General features: G+C 33.3%; 1 protein-coding gene across 1 annotated transcript in view; it reads right to left on the bottom strand.

Moving 5' to 3' along the window:
* The window catches only part of LOC140450765 (sodium-dependent neutral amino acid transporter B(0)AT3), a 91,944-nt gene that overhangs the window by 38,336 nt on the left and 35,071 nt on the right, over positions 1-18,537 (bottom strand). The window contains exons 3-4 of the mRNA XM_072544439.1: positions 14,921-15,216; positions 10,405-10,577 (exon numbers count right to left, since the gene is read on the bottom strand). Coding sequence (XP_072400540.1) covers positions 10,405-10,577; positions 14,921-15,216 — 469 coding nt within the window. The remainder of the gene's footprint in view (positions 1-10,404; positions 10,578-14,920; positions 15,217-18,537) is intronic.

The raw sequence follows: 18,537 nt of genomic DNA on the forward strand, positions 1-18,537 counted from the left end.
GATTTTGGTAGAATTTTATATACGGTATTTAGTAATGCTACTCCTCTATAATTACTGCATTCTGTTTTGTCTCCTTTTCTATGTAATGGGCAAATAATTGCTTCCTTTAAATCTTCTGGTATTCGTTCGTTTATCCATATCTCCTTTATGCTCTTGTATATCCATTCATTTAACAGTTTTTCTCCATACTTCATCATTTCTGCTGTTATGTTTTCACTTTCAGGGCATTTGTTGTTTTTCAGATTTTTTATGATTTCCTCGATTTGTTCTTTGCTGGGTGAATTATTTTCTATGTCTTTTAAGTGTTCGATTCTTGCTTCTGCTTCCATACATTCTCTTTGGTTTGACTTATTATTGTCATTTAGTGATTCATCAAAATACTCTTTCCATCTTTCGGCTATGTCTGCTTCACCGCTTATATTATTTTCTGCTGTGTTTTTGACGAATATGGGTTTTTGTTGGGAAACCTCTGTTTTCATTTCTAGCACCATGATATAGGTTTTTATTTCTGTAATTCTCTTCTATTTCTTTTAGCTTATTTTCTATGTTTTTTCTCTTTTTTTCTCTCAGCACCCTGATGAGCATATAAGCACCAACATGATACATCTTACTTTAGAGAATACACAAAACAGAGTCAAAGTAAACAATCATGCATCGGACAAATTTATAGCAAACGAAGGATTAAGGCAGGGCGATCCTTTGTCATCATTACTCTTCAATTTATGCCTAGAAAAATAATGCGAGAAGCGAAAATCAATCGAGAAGGACTCCTATATCATAAAAGACACCAAGTTTTGGCATTTGCGGATGATGTAGTGTTGCTGGCAAGACGAAAAAAAGAGCTACAGGAGATAGTACAGAGAATAGTAATAGCAGCAAAGAAAACGGAACTTTACATAAATGAAACTAAAACAAAATGTATGCAGTGGACAGATGATCAGTTCAAGGTTGGACAAAAGTTTAAAGTAGAAGTAGAAGAAGGATCTTCATACATATTCGAAATGGTAGAAAGATTTACATACCTAGATGCAATAATATCACGTTAACTGACATTAAAGAAGAATTACAAGCTAGAATAATGGCAGGCAATAGAAGTGTACGTATGCTCTTAGTGGAATGTTGAAAAGTAAGCTTTTATCAAGAAAGGCAAAAATACAGTTATACTAAACAACTATACAACCATTAGTAACATACTCCAGTGAGACATGGACAATGACAAAAAATGAACAAAATTTACTGGAGATATGAGAAAGGAAAATCCTGAGGAAGATATATGGAGGAATAATAAGGGATGGTTTATGGATAAAAAGATCAAATGATGAGTTAAATGAATTATATAATCAACCTAATATAATAGGAGTCATAGAGGCACAGAGACTAAGATGGAAAGGTCAACCCAGAAGGGATGCCGAACATGAGGACTCCAAAAAGGGTACTGAACTACACTATAGCTTAAAAAAGGAGAAAAGAAAGGCCAAAAAATAGATGGAATCAAGAGCTGGAAAAAGATATTGAAAAAAATTTTACTAGAAGGCCAGAAAAGAAAAATGAATATGAAGGCAAGGCAATAAATGACAAGAAGGAATAGAGAAAAATCACATATCGAGCCAGAGAAGATCTCAGTACATAAAAAAAGCGAAAATGAAGAAAGAACAAACTTTTTAAGCCGTGGGCCTCTAAGACCTTTAGTGCTATTGTATATATATATATATATATATATATATATATATATATATATATATATATATATATATATATATATATGTAGATATATATATATATATATATATGTATATATTTATATATATATATATATGTATATATATATATATATATATATATATATATATATATATATATATATATATGTTGTTTGCGAGATACCATGTATTAACTGTGAAGTTGTATATTAAATATAGACTTCACAGACTAGTTTTTAGAATAGACGAGGAGCCAGGTTTTATTCAACGTTTTTGGAACGTCTAATAAATGTCAATTGCGAGTTTTTCAATCAATAAATGTGTGAGTATTTCAGTCATCTTGTTTATTTTGTACTTGGTTTCTCTAAATCCTCCAATTAGTAATTGAAGATAATATTATCCGTTAATATTAATTAAGTAGACTTTACCTAGAATATTGAGAAGAAAAAAACTACCTTTACAAATCTATTGGTGAGAATTTGACTATGTTTTAAGAGAATAATACTATTGACTACTTTCAATGTAGTTGTTCCGATGAGATTGAATCACCAATGAGGTATCTCTTCCGAGGAGGAACAGAGATCGAGAAGAGTATCAGTGAGATCTGTGTGAGCTTATGCCTGTCTGGTTTGATGTTAAGTTGCAAAATTGAACATTACAGAGAATTCAGAAACTAGAGCTGAATATCGTCCAATGAAAAAAAATAGACAAATATTAATTTATTTTTGAGCTACGAATATTAAATTGTATTGAAAATTTATTGTTTTATTCAATAAAACTTACTTTATTTTTTTAAAATCAAATATTCATATTTCATATATTATTTACAAAATAGTAGTGTTTCATGTTTTATTTTATATATAAAATGTTTGTTGAGTATCATCTGGCTCCGTCAAGGGTGCTTTATATTATATTCGATACTATACTATCGAAAACGAGTTTTCAAGAGGGTTAAAGAAGCTTTGAAAATGTTTCTGAATTCAAAGTTGTTTATTCAACTCCGACAACATGCCGAATCTTATCATTTTCTTTTTCCTGTTTCGTCTGATCTAAAACCACTCATGTACGATCAATAAATTGGTCAACGTTTACTTTTGCCGAAATTCGCTAAACACCTTTGAGGGATTACGCTTCGGCAGTTGAGACCATTCCGAACGTTTTTATGAAGGAATAAATCACCGTCGCAAACCCGCACGGTTTTTATTGCAATACGAAAGGTGTTTTGGTAATCTTTTGGTAAACAAGGACATACAATTTTCCGAAAAAGAAATTGATTAAATAAGTATTTGCTAAAGGTATAAACGTGACAAGCTATTTGATTATGAAATTATTAAATATTTTGACATAAACACAAATAAAGTTACAGTTAACGTAAGTTCTTCCTAATATTTTGACATAGGCCTTCCTTGTGTAACACTCTCATTTATCCATATCACGCAAGTTGTTTGCTTTCTATTTTTCAATGCAGGATTCTTTGCATCGTATTTGCATCATATCCCTTATATGATTATTTAGTATTCTATCTATGATAGTTTTTTGGCAGGCTCATCCCCAAAACATCATATTGGTAACGTTTATTCTCTTCTTATATTCTTTCTTTGTTAGTGTCGATACCTTTGCGCTACATGTAACGGTACTCTTCACAAAGATTATAAAAGTACCTTTCTTGATTTTTACCATTAAAGGATCGTTCCATATTATAGGGTATAACTTTAATAAATAACATTCATTCCTCATTTGTATATCTAACGTATCGATCTAATGTTATTGTAACCCCTAAATATTTCTGTTACGTGTTTAATGCTGCCTTTAGCTTTCAATAAATTATGTCCTTTTGCTTCAATCGCCATGTTTTATTCTTTTCCGTGTTTATATTTTTACACCCATCGTATTACATTTTTGCCACTGAATTAGGGCTTTGTGATTATAAATAAAGTGAAGGAAATGTAACAACTCCGTCGTAATCCTATATTACTTAAAAACTCGTCTGAAATTTTTTGTTCACTGTTCTTCATTTCATGTTATAATGAATTCTCAAATGTAATTCCCTATTGGTTTGTTGGTTTTCTTCTAATTGTCTCAAGCAAAAAATAGCTACGTAGAAACTCCAAGGCCTAATGATCTGGACTAATTCTTCTTATTCCACTCCTTTGGGATATTTGTTCATTGAAAGCATTGATTAAATTCTTCCTTTAGTTTTTGATAACTATTATAAGGAAGCCCTTAAAACCATCCAGTGAAAGGGAGGAATCTTTGAGTACAAGTGATATACCAAAGACTCTTATGTGTATGGTATGTACAGTTTTATTGAAATTAACACAATTTGAACCAGAGCTCTTATTTCCGGTGGACAATACTGGAAGCAATCTTCAGTTAATTCTTCTTCTTTAAGTTCCATCTTCTATGGAAGGTTGAAAATCATCATGGCTATGCGGACCTTGGTGACTCTGAACTCTACCTTTATATCCCGACAACATAGAAACTTTTTAAGTTTAATGAATTGTGTACGTGCTACTTCAATACGTTTCTTGACGTTTTGTTTGTCTACATTTGGTTTTATCCATGTTACTAAGTATTTGTAGGTATTCACGTACTCGATTACAATATCTTCAATAACCAGTTGAATATTTCCATCTGCTGATTCAGTCATGATCCTGCACTTAGCTTTCTTCAAATTCATCATCAGCCCGTATTCATGACAGCATACTTTAAGGCGTTGCTTTACGTTCTATAAATTATTTATATCCGTCATTATTATTGTATCATTATAAGTACAAATACACGACATAGATGCAAGGTGGAGAACAAGGAGTAGCATGGAACGATCATAAGCCGAATGACAACGAATAGAGTAATAAAGACGGCAAGAGACGGTTCCCCAATAGGAAGACGATCAGTAGGAAGGTCACGAAAACGATGGAACGACCACTTACTGGAGGCACATTGAAAAGCAGACAGAGTCGTGTCTACATAAAAAGAAGAAGAAAAAGAAGAAGAAGAAGGAGAACAAGAAGAACAAGAAGAACAAGAAGAACAAGAAGAACAAGAAGAACAAGAAGAACAAGAAGAACAAGAAGAACAAGAAGAGCAAGAAGAACAAAAAGAACAAGAAGAACAAGAAGAACAAGAAGAACAAGAAGAACAAGAAGAACAAGAAGAACAAGAAGAACAAGAAGAACAAGAAGAACAAGAAGAACAAGAAGAACAAGAAGAACAAGAAGAACAAGAAGAACAAGAAGAACAAGAAGAACAAGAAGAACAAGAAGAACAAGAAGAACAAGAAGAACAAGAAGAACAAGAAGAACAAGATGAACAAGATGAACAAGAAGAACAAGAAGAACAAGAAGAACAAGAAGAACAAGAAGAACAAGAAGAACAAGAAGAACAAGAAGAACAAGAAGAACAAGAAGAACAAGAAGAACAAGAAGAACAAGAAGAACAAGAAGAACAAGAAGAACAAGAAGAACAAGAAAAACAAGAAGAACAAGAAGAACAAGAAGAACAAGAAGAACAAGAAGAACAAGAAGAACAAGAAGAACAAGAAGAACAAGAAGAACAAGAAGAACAAGAAGAACAAGAAGAACAAGAAGAACAAGAAGAACAAGAAGAACAAGAAGAACAAGAAGAACAAGAAGAACAAGAAGAACAAGAAGAACAAGAAGAACAAGAAGAACAAGAAGAACAAGAAGAACAAGAAGAACAAGAAGAACAAGAAGAACAAGAAGAACAAGAAGAAAAAGAAGAAGAAGAAAAAGAAGAAGTAGAAGATTATTGTATCGTTTGCCGAACCTAAGTTATTCAAAAATTCTCCATTAAAAGAAATATCCTCTAGTGAATATGAGAGCACTTCTTTAGATACCCCTTCACGGAGAGTACTTGAAGAGCTACTCTTCATTGGAGAGTAGCGAGGACAGCACGCAACCCTGGCGGAATCCTCTCTGTATTTTGATATCTCGGGTGTTTTACTTACCTTAACAGTTTGATTCCAATACAGATTAGATATAATTTATATCGCGACTGTTAATGTCAATGACAAATATGTTTAGAAATAATTTGGCTTGAGGCCATATTATTTCTAAACCCAAATTGTGTGTCACTAATTTCATATTAAAGAGTTTTAACAATTCATTTGTATTATTTTCAACAATGTTTTATGCGTGTGAATTATTAATCCTATTGCTCTCTGATCTGGGCAGATTGTTCTACTTTTTGGGAATTGCTACCAAGGTCGACCGCAGCCAGTGTTTAGAGATTGATATATTATTGCAGTCTGATATATTAGTAATTAATTATTGGTGGTCCAGTATTCTCTACGATTGCTACTTACAGTTCTTCTCTTTTATCGTTAAATAGTTCTTTTTCTTCTTCTTTTTATACCGACATGACTCTGTCTGTTTTCAATGTGCCTCCAGTAAGTTGTCGTTCCATCGTTTTCGTGGTCTTCCTACTGATCGTCTTCCTATTGGGGAACCGTCTCTTGCCGTCTTTACTACTCTATTTGTTGTCATTCAGCTTATATGATTATTCCATTCTACCCTTCTATTTCTTACCCAGTTCTTGATGTTCTTCACCCTGCATCTACGTCGTATATCTGTACTTCTAGCTCTGTCCCATAGTGTCTTACCATCAATTTTTCTAGGTGTTTTCATCTCTGCTGTTTCTAACATCCTTTTTGTGCTCTGTGTGTCAAGTTTTGTTTCTGCCGCGTATGTCATTATTGGTTTGATGACTGTTTTGTAAATTCTGCCTTTCATTTCTTTCCCGATAATTTTATTTCTTCATATTGTTTCATTCAGGCAGCCTGCGGCTCTGTTTGCTTTATTCACTTAATCTTCCACTTCAGTTTCTAGCTTTCCGTAGCTAGATAATGTAATGCCTAGATATTTAAAATCCATCACTTGTTCTAACGGGTGTTTTTTTTAGAGGTATAGAAATAGAAGTTGGCAACACGTTTTTAAGGGGCGGCCATTTTGACAGCTGTCAGGTGATTATTATTTACTTTAGTTTGACATTTCAATATGAATAGACTGACGCCTGAACAACGCTTTCAAATTGTGCAAATTTATTTTGAAAATCATAGTTCTGTTCGCAATACGTATCGCGCACTACGTCCATTTTATGGTATACATAATCGCCCATCAGAGCAATTAATTCGATCAACTGTGGAACGTTTTCGCACCACGTTCACTCTTAATGATAATACGCATCCACAGAGACGTCGTACAGTGCGTACAGAAGATGTTGTTGCTGCTGTTGAGCGTAGTATAGAGGAAGACCCGAATCAGTCTATACGCCATCGTGCACAGCAGTTGGATATGTGTCCATCCACTTTATGAAAGATTTTGCGAAAAGATCTTCGTTTGCGTGCTTACAAAATTCAACTCGTACAGGAATTGAAGCCACACGATCACCTAGTAAGGCGTAGATTCGGTGAATGGGCCCAAAACGAAATTGCCGTTGATCCCGACTTTCATAAGCGAATTTTGTTTAGCGACGAAGCTCACTTTTGGTTAAATGGCTACGTCAACAAACAAAACTGCCGTATTTGGAGTGAAGATAATCCTCAAGTGTATGTTGAGAAATCACTATATCCAGAAAAATTGACTGTTTGGTGTGCTTTGTGGGCTGGTGGAATCATTGGTCCGTACTTCTTCAAAAGCGATGCTGGCCAGAACGTTACAGTCAATGGTGACCGCTATAGAGCCATGATTACTGACTTTTTTATTCCTGAATTGAACAACCATAATATGCAGGAGCTGTGGTTTCAGCAAGACGGCGCAACATGTCACACAGCTCGTGCCACAATGGATTTATTGAGGGAAACGTTTGGTAACCGCATAATCTCGCGTTTAGAACTCGTGAATTGGCCTCCAAGGTCGTGCGATTTAACACCGTTAGACTATTTTTTGTGGGGTTATGTGAAGTTGCTAGTCTATGCCAATAATCCTGAAACGATTGACGAACTGGAGGACAACATTCGCTGCGTTATTGCCAATATACGGCCACAAATAGTGAAAAAAGTCGTCGAAAATTGGACCTCCAGATTAGACTACGTCAGAGCCAGCCTTGGTGGTCATACGCCAGAAATCATATTTAAAATATAATGTCAAAAAATTATCTTTCAAATAAAGTTAATATCCTGTTCATATAAAAAATAATCTTTGTTTTATTCCACTTTAAAGTTCTATACCTCTAAAAAAAACACCCGTTATTATCTGGCCTTCCAGCTCCAATTTACATCTTAGTAAATTTGCTGTTGTAACCATGCATTTTGTCTTTTTTGCAGAAATTATTATGTTAAATTTTCTGGCGGTTATATTAAATTGGTGCAGCATACGTTGTAACTAATCTTCACTTTGAGAGAGTAGTATGTAGTATTGCATCGTCTTCATAGCAGATTATTTTAAGTTTTTTTCTTCCTTTTAGTATCCTTTTTTAGTTCCTACTTTTTTTATTATCTCATCCATAATCAGGTTGAACAATAGAGGACTCTTTTCCCATTACCAGTTTCAATAGGGTCGGTTAGTTCTTCTTCTCCTTTTACTGTTATTGTGTTATTTTGGTAGATATTTTAAATCGTGTTGATTATTCCTAGAGGTACAGTACAGTACAGTACAGTGCCGTAAGTGGATAACGTCTTTTAATTTGCCCGGTCAAATGCCTTCTTAAGGTCCACGAAACATAGATATGCCGGTTTGTTTGTTTATCTAATGATTTCTCTTGCACTTGCTTCATTATAAATATAGCGTCGGTACATGATTTTCCCGATCTAAAACCTTGTTGTTCTTCTGCTAGTGTTATAATTTCATTCAGTTTAATTTGTTATCACTTTGGTTGTTAATTTTAGTGTTGTGTTTAATAAATTAATTCCTCTGTAATTTTCCGGGTCCGATTTGTCTCCCTTTTTGAAGAGAGGTATTAGGATGCTTGATCTCCATTCTTGAGGAATTCTGTTTTGTTCTATTATTTTTTGGATTAGTCTTAATAGTTGTTTACTCAGATCTGGTCATTCGTACTTTAGGAGTTCGTTCGGTATTCTGTCCTCTCCTGGTGATTTTCTATTTTTTTTATTTTCATTAAATAGTTGTTGGATATAATTGGTCCATTGTCGCAATTTCTATTCACATCAATAAATATATCCCCTTTATCATTTTTAAGGATATTCTTTCTTGTGGTATTTCTAGAATCTCTCATTGCTTCGAATTTTCTGTCTGATGTTTTCCTAAATTGTTTTGTATTTAGAAAAGACAGTTAAGATTTGATGTCACGTATAGTGCTTCTTTAATTTGCTTAAACGTATTATCCTACTTATCCTACTGAGGCGCTCTGATGAATCCTGAAAGGATGAAATGAACGAAAAATGGTAAGGATTAAAATTGTTGCAAAGGCGATTTCCTACAATTCCTTTCTTACAAAATTTTTTTGTGAGGTCGATACTTTTCGAGTTAAGGAGAAAAATAGTGGAAGGGGATGAAAGCATTATTATCGAATTATTATTTTAACTTTACGACATAATATATCTAAACAAAAATGGAGAGAATTATATTTTATACAATTGTGACTTATTTAATTTTTTTGCTAAAATCAATATTTGAGGTCGTACGTGTACGGTAAAGGTGCGAACGTAAGATCTTACGGCGATTGGTTTTGTTCAATATCTCGGCCGTTTTAAACTATTCGACAAAATTGTGAGGAGTTAAATTGTTGTAACTATAATTTCCCATAATTTCTTTTTTGCAAATTTTTTCGCGTGCGGTCGATATTTTCCTAGTTATGGGTGAAAATAATGAAAGGGGAGAGAAGCACAAAAAATCAAAGAAATCAAAATTGTATAAAATATAATTCTCTTCATTTTTGCTTAGGTATATTCATGGCGTAAAGTTAATAATAAACGAGATAATTCTTCATTATTAAGTTTCCCACCACTTTCCCTTTTTCGCCCTTAACTCTAAAAATATCGACCGCACGAAAAAATTTGTAAAAAAGAAATTGTAGGAAATCGCATTTAGAACAATTTCAGTCCGTATTCAATTTGTCTAAAAGTTGAAAATGGCGGAGATATTACGCATATTAAGCAAAAACGGTTGTCCTTTAAAATTAAGATGGCGGCTGATGCAATATCGGAATTCAGTTGCGATTTTAAATTTATACTACTATTGATTCCCTCTAAGTATTAGAATAATGAAATTTGGGGCAGCTTGCTATGCAAGGTAAAATTCTCTCCCGACTAGACCACTTGGTACTTGACAGAAACTTTACTAATGAATTATAAATTCTCTCATTTCAGTTAGTTTAATAGACTTATTGCAGAATAAATTGTACATTGTGCTACATAAAGCAAACCTTCATATATTGCAATAGCTTCAGCACTAAATATAGAAAATGTGTTATCCAGTTTGTATTAATAATTAATATTTTTGGAGGGAATATAAAAAGCACATCCTACATAATCCTTGACTTAAATCACCAGTATATATTGCGATAATCTTCGAATCTCGCAAGTATTTTGCTTAATAAGTTCGTATTAATATAAAAATTATCATCATTTTTATATTCAGAAACAATGAATTGTAATCGAACTTGCGGTTAATTCCCTTTAAAGATAGTAAATTCATATGCCTTTCTATACATTATTCACTTTTATATTTTTGTACATGGGTATTATATATTGCAAAAATAATCAAAAGAAATATACAATACTCACTTCGCACTCCGGTTCTATGGTATAGGACCCATTAGGGAAATATACATTCGGACACTCTGCCCAAGGAAGCTGAGACTGGAAGCTTTGAACGAAGTAAAAAAGACACCACGCTATGATGGTGTTATAGTAGAGAGCCACATTAAATGAAACCACAGCGCTGCTGATACCTATTCCTAAATATAATAAAAATAAATTTTTTATCTATATAAAGCCACTCTTTAGTAGTAATATTAAAAAGTTTCTCATCCTGCTTACACTGCATTTAATTTGCATGAGAAGATGTTAAAGATTGCAGTTTTGATTTCGGTAATGTAATACAGGTATCATATATTTTTTTGTGAATTATTTTCTTATTGATTATTGCTTATTGCACTAATTTTCAGTATTGCACTAGTTTTCTCCTACTTACTTTAGAATACTTTTTATTTAATTAATTACTTTCCACGTCAACTTTTACTTTTTTATGTTTACTCTTACGTTTATCTCCATCCTTCTTTTGATTTCTTTTCTATAGCCATAATCTATTTTGACGTATTTCGAGATAAGTACTTTTCGTTTCAAATTTTAGAGTATTATGTCCTATATTTTCCTAATCTATCTCGTTCGTTTTGTAGTATTTTTAAATTCTTCGGTATATATTGAAATCCCCTCGTATATGTTAAAACACCGAAGAATTTTTTTAATGTATTTCTATTTCCTTTCGTACGTATTAAATCACCGAATAAACACATTTTTAAAGTTTGTTTATATATCACAGACGCACATTCGTTGGTATTTTCTTTGATCGTGTTCCGCTTAACATTGCGTTTCAAGGTCGCTGTCAGGAGTAGTTGGCTTCAGTGTTCAAATTCAGGTTCAAATTTTACGTCAAATTTGAAATGTTTTGTCCCTTTATATGGAAAATGTGTAGCAGTGTTAAGTTCAATGTATAGTTACAGTTTAAGTAAGGTTTAAAAGATTGGTCATTGAGAGCACACGGCTGCGTATGTAGTTTGAGTTAACCGGCAAATTTTTAGAAAAAAGTGAATTATACTCAATGTAATCCACGATCCAGCTCCCAAATAAACCCTGGGTGGCCGTCCGCATAAGTTTCGATTTGTTTGCTTGCCCTACTTCCACCCCAGTAGTTTCTGTTCCCAATTTTCAACCCCTTGTAATGATCTTAATGTGGTAGGCAAAATAAATCGTTACACTTTTAGACTTACTTTCGGTTTTCACATTATTTTATTTATTTTTTCATCCATCATAAATACATGTCTAGTCTTTATCCTAAAGTGACTATTCGTTTTTAATGTTCAAAATAATCACAACAATTTTTATCTTTCTAAACGAAATAGATCCAGTCTGCGTCTTCCAGACTCTCGCCTACGATCTATATTCCCTTTTAAAATTAATTGCATAACTTTTCGTATTTCTCGTGATGTAACATATTTCATTCTTAAAATTTTGATTCTTTGAAATGTAGATTCTACAATATACAAATGCACTAGAAAAAATCATTTTGAAAGACATTTTGAAAAATATTGGACTTGGTTTTCTATTCGGCTCTTAGCCATAGAATGATCTCAATTTTCGTTAATAATTAATCCGAGATATCTTTACTCTTTCAAGATATTGATTGTTTGCAAATCTCGCCAATTTAATATATGTTTGTGTAGATTATCATATGTATATGTATTTTGTCTTTAAAGATTTCAATAAACGAACTCCTAAAGTACGGACGATCAGATCTAACCAAATAAAAATTAACCAAAAACATAATAGTCAGAGATCAAGCATCCCAATACCTCTATTCAGAAAGGGAGACAAATCGAATCCGGAAAATTACAGAGGAATTCATTAATTAAACACAACACTAAAATTAATAACTAAAGTGATAACAAATAAACTGAATGAAATTAAAATACTAGCAGAAGAAAAACAAGCTTTCAGGTCAAGGAGATCATAAACCGAAGCATTATTTATAATGAGGCAAGTGAAAGAGAAATCATAAGAATACAACAAACCGGCATATCTGTTTCGTGGATCTTAAGAAGGCATTTAACCATGTCAAATTAAAGGACTTTATCCACTTATTATACGCAGAAGAGATACCTGTAGGAATAATCAAAACGATCGAAAATATCTACCAAAACAACACAATAAAAGTAAAAGTAGAAGAAAAACTAACTGACCATATTGAAACTGGCAATGGGACAAGATAGGGTTGATTCCCTGGTTGCTCTACTGTTCAATCTAGTTATGGATGAAATAATAAAAAAAAGTAGGAACTAAGGAATGATATCAAATGGGTGAAAAACAACAAAAACTAATCTGCTAATCAGACGACGCGAGTCAATCAGCAAGTAATCAGCTCTGTCAAAGTGAAGATGATTTACAACGTATGCTGCACCAATTTAATATAACCGCTAGAAAATTTAACATGTTAATTTACACAAAAAAGACAAAATGCATGGTTACAACAGCAAATTTACTACGATGTAAATTGGAGCTGGAAGGTCAGATAATAGAACAAGTGATGAATTTTAAATATCTAGACATGACATTATCTAGCTACGGAATGCTCGAAACCGTAGTGAAAGATCAAGTGAATAGAGCTATCAGAGACGCAGGTTGCCTGAATGAAACAATATGGAGAAATGAAAATATCAGGAAAGAAATTAAAAACAGAATTTACAAAACGATCACCAGATCAAGAATGACATACAAGCCAGAAACACAACCTGACACAGAGAGGACAAAAATGATGTTAGAATCAGTAGAGATGACAACACTTTTTTGAAAAAAAATTGATTTTTTCTTTTCCACTTCGAACTGGAAGTCGAAACATCAAAATAAACGTATTTTCAACTGAAACTGTAGTTATTTCCCATTAAATGGTAAGATCATGTTTATACTTGGTTTTCTTGGTATTAATCCGTATACCGTATTTATTCCATACTCTTTTTATAATCAATAGTAAGATTTGAAGCTTTTGGATGTTCTTATTAACGGCACAATACTTTTTGTACTGCATATCATGTTATCTTTCTCATTACATCCCTGTCTCACTCCCCGTTTTACTTTTTTTACGTCTAAAACTATATTCTCTGTTCTTATATTGGCAGGTTGATTTCAATATAAATTCAGGATTATTCTCAGATCTTTATCATATATGCTCTCAAGAGTATCTTGAGTAATTCACGGCGTACCCTGTGTAAAGCCTTTTTGAAGTCTTTTAATTAGTTGTGTTCATTGATTTCCAAGCATCATAAGAACATTTAGAGCAAACAGAGCTTCCCTAGTGCCTAGCCCTTTTCTGAATCGCAACGGTGTCTCGCTAATATCAACTTCCAGCTTTCTGTAAACACAGTATTGAATGATTTTTAGAAACACCTTGAGCAAATAACCCTGTAACGAGATTGTTCGGTGATCACAATATTCTTTTGTACTAGCTGTTTCTGGTATTTTAATGAACGTGGATAACAGCCATTCTTGAGGAATAGTACCAATATTGTATATAGTACTAAACATATTATGTAATACTATTATAATTATTGAGTTGTTGGTCATGAGTTTTATAGTTCTGTAGGGATTTCCTCGAGCCTCGTTGCTTTTCCATTTTTAGCATTTTTTAGTGCGTTTTCTATTTCTCTAATAATTCTTTGGCATCTTTTATTATTTTTTTGATGTTTCTTTCTTATTCTTTGTATTTTGGCGGATGCTTTTTTACTTTTCGCCTTTGGTTCATCAACTTCAATATCTCTTGTGTCATCACATTTTTTTATGTTTTTTTGGGTGCGTTGATTGGATATTTTTTGCCCACTGCTTATATCGTTTTATTTATATCAATTTTTCTCGATGGAGCTTACTACGTACGGGTACTGTTTTAATCCCAATATACATTATTTATAATCCTTAGTTCACAACTATTTAATCCAATCGGTTTTAGTATTGTAACTAGTCTTTAGCGTTTTACATTGCCAAACGTTTTCTGATACTCAATAGAGCAAACATAATTGTCGTTGTTCGTGTTCCTGCACCTTTAAAACAACGCCTATATATGAATACTTTTGGTTTCTTTGTTCTCATTGAATTAGGAAATGGGATTTGTGTGCGATCTGTATATTCGTTGACCTATGTTAATATATGACTTATGTTAATATAAATTTGATTTATAGATTTTGATTATAGACATTTTTCATGTATTCACCCAACTACATGTCTTTCTTGTGCTTCAACTTTTTGGATTGCTAGATTACAAAAAAGCTGGTTGCTATTACCACAAACATTTTGTCAAAATTAATCTTATTATGTTGCTTATGGTGGTAGAATAAGTCTTAACTGAAAACTGGATCAGATCTTCTAGTACTTATTGTCTTTCTATGACTTCGATAATTATTTCACTACTTTTGTTATCTTGCTGGTATATCATAACGTCCAATAATAATAGTCTACTCTTTTATGACTATTATAACTACTAACCTACATTTATGCTAAAAAAATTTGATAACTATTTTTGTAAATACATATTTACCTGACAAAAATGGCGATACCTGGTTCCACACTCCAATAGCGCCTTTTCGAAGTCTTTGTCCGATTGCAAGCTCCAAATAGAAGATTGGTATTCCTTCTATTGCTAGCATAACGAAATATGGTATTAGGAAAGCACCGCCGCCGTTTTTTTGAGCTAAATACGGAAACCTCCAAACATTGCCCAATCCGACAGCATAACCGATAGTAGCCAGTAAGAACGTCAGTTTGCTGTCCCAGGATTCCCGTTCATCTTCTCCACTTTCAGGTTTGAAAATACCCTTGCCATCTGTAGAATTTCTTGAAATAAAAGACAAACATTAATGGTATATATCTATATACATTAAAAGAAATTAAAAACATTATCGGCCGGATTTTAGTAGTTAGGAATAATTAAACAAAAATATATTCTAGTTTATCTAATGCAGTGTCGTGGAAACTAATCACATCTTATTCTAAAAACGTGTGGGGTTGCTAGACCTCCATCGAGCGCCTCCCCAGGTGGCGGATAGGGAAATATCTCCCAGATATGGGTGATACCGGGAAATGAAATACCCTGGTATAGGGTACTGAAAACAGCACGCCAGTAACTGACCACGAGAAGGTGGCTGCAAATAGCGTCTGTGTCCAGAGGATAGGCTAAAATACAAACCAGAGAAGGCAACGGGAAACCAATCTGGTAAATATTTCAAAAGAAAACTACAATGAACAGAAAGAGAAATGGCTCCTAGTCTCCGGCAGATCTTAGATAATCAAGTGGTGCGAAGAATCCTCAGAGGAATGGTCTAAATATTTTAAATACGAACTTTAAGATTGCAACATGGAACGTTGGAAGTCTGTTCGAAACAGAAAAACTCTGCAAATACAACACTGCTGACGCAAAACTTGTACCATTTTATGATCGATATTTTTTTTTGATCGATGTACTTATTCAAATATCTGGAAAGCTAGCCAGTAAATATTAATTACATATCATTCAGACTTATGCGCCTACGTCTGATAAATAGACCCATACAGAAGCTAGACACGTGATACGCTGAGATAGAAAATATTATAACGATGAAAAAAAACAAGATCTAACTTTAACCTTAGGTCACTTTAACGCTAAGTCGGATAGAGGAAAGGTTTCTGCACTGATTGGAGACTTTGGGAATTGGAGTAAGGAACGACAGGAGAGGGAGTGTTCCGTGTCCTTATACTTTAGTTCATTTTGTTTTCGATTTTATTTTATTTTATATTCATGTCAATAATTCTTTCTTTAAGTTTGTGTAAATTAGTTTCCAGAAATCTCTAGAAAATATTGAAATACCTTCATTCTTACACACTTCTGGGAAAAATTTGCCTATTTTAATTCTTATCTTTAGAAAGGAGATATTTTAACATTTAGAGTTAGTCGAACCCAGCGGTTAATGTTTGATACGTATTTATGTGTTTCTGTCCCTCCCCTCCACTTCTTCTTCTTTTAGTTCCATCTTCTATCGAAGGTTGGAAATCATCTTGGCTATGCGGACTCTGTTGACTGCCACTCTAAAAAGTTCTGCACTACTGCATTCAAACCATTCCCTTAAGTTCTTGAGCCAGGATATTCTTCGTCTTCCCACATTTCGGTTTTCTCGGATTTTGCCTTGCATAATAAGTTGTAATAATTCGTATTTTTGCCCTTTCATCACTAGTCCTAAGTACTCAAGTCTTTTGATAGTTAATATTATTTCTGCCTCATTTCCTATCCTTCTACTTACTTCCACGTTTGACATTCTTTGAATCCATGATATTCGTAGGATTCCCCTTCACTAGCGACTTTTATTATGCATTTTTGTAGCTGTAAAGTATTTTTGTGGTTAGCAGCCATCGAAACTAAGTTCTTTAATCGCTTATAGTAATCAATAAATAATTCTATGAAAATTGTCGTCGTATATTAATTTAATTTGTTAAAATAATATTTTATACTTAGCAAATATATCTCACGGTAAACTAATCGTGGGTCGCTTCAGAGAGAATGACCAAATTCTACCAATAACACAACATGGTAGCGACAAATACATGGTTTAAAGTACATCCTCGTAGATTATAGACTTGGACTTCACCCCAACAAGATGACAACAGACTAATCGTAACCAAATAGATTATATATTGGTCAACAAAAGATATCACAACGCAATTATCAGTGTAAAAATATATTCAGGAACTAACATCAATTCCAATCCTAATCTAATAACACCCAGAAATAACAAATAGGAATAGGTAACAGAAGAGATTTTACAATTAATGGACAAACGAAAATATACCAAGGGAAAAGACGACAAAGATGGAGAATATAAAAGACTAAATAGAATAATTCGAAAAAAAAATAACCGAGGTAAAAGAAAAATGGCTGGAAACAAAATGCATCAAAACAGAAGAACTGAAACAAAGGCATGACTTTTTTAATCTACATGAAAAGGTAAAAGTGACAACCTGCTAGAATCGACCGAAGATAAACTGAAATAATGGAAAAACTATTTGAAAACATTTTTTACGGCATACGAAAAGAATCAAGAAGGTTGGACAACAAAACAAAAAATCGGAAATTCTGAAAACAAATACGAGCCCAGGTCTAAATGGAATGTACCCAAAAACGTTAAATTTAATCAGCGAAGATCACATCGATATATTTGACCTTTTATTAAATTGCATTAATATCAAGAAAAATACCACAAGACTGGCTAGAATCAACATTCATGCGACTACCAAAGAAGCAAAACTCACAACACAGCAACGAGTTCCGTCTGATAAGCCCTATGACTCATGCAGTAAAAGTCCTATTAAAAGTCGTACATAACCTAATCTATAAAAAGTGCGACACAATCACCGGAGACTATCAGTTTGGATTCAGAGCCGGCACGGAAACGAGAGAAGCCCTGTTAAGTTTACTAATTTTAGCCCAAAAATGCTACGACCAACAGAAATGTATATTTATATGCTTTATATACTTCGAAAAAGCATTTGACAGAGTAAGTCACGAACTAGTATTAGAACATTTGCAAGAAGTCGGTTTGAATGGAAAGGATATCAAACTACTAAAAAACTTATACTGGAATCAGTAGTCAGGATCAAGGGTTCGCAGAAGTAGAAATTAGGAGAGGAGTTAAACAAGAATGCGTTAAAGAGGCACTGGAGAATTCCAAAGATGGAGTCAAGGTGAATGGTGTGAATATCAACAGCATCAGATACGCCGATGATACAGTATTGATTGCGGATTCCGACTTAAGTCGACAGGACCAACTCGGTCTGTGAGCAATTTGGTATGAAAATAAACATTAAAAAAACCAAAGTGATGTCAATCCGCAAAAAACCAAAGGGTACCTCAACCTTGCAAAATAAACGGAAACATTTTAAAACAGGTCAACAAGTTCAAGTACCTGGGATTTTGGATCGATAGTAGCCTAAATCCTGATCTAGAAATAACAGACCAGACAGTCTTTCGAAAAAAAATCAAAAGAATGCTATGTGATTTTCGAATAAAACTCGAAATTCGACTACGTTTATTAAAATGCTACGTCTGGTCGACTCTTCTCTATGCACTTAAAACAAAATTAATTGTAAATAAATTAGAGGCCTTTGAAATGTGGCTCTACCGGAGAA

Source organism: Diabrotica undecimpunctata, chromosome 1 (genome assembly GCF_040954645.1).
Source record: "Diabrotica undecimpunctata isolate CICGRU chromosome 1, icDiaUnde3, whole genome shotgun sequence".
Classification (NCBI taxonomy): domain Eukaryota; kingdom Metazoa; phylum Arthropoda; class Insecta; order Coleoptera; family Chrysomelidae; genus Diabrotica; species Diabrotica undecimpunctata.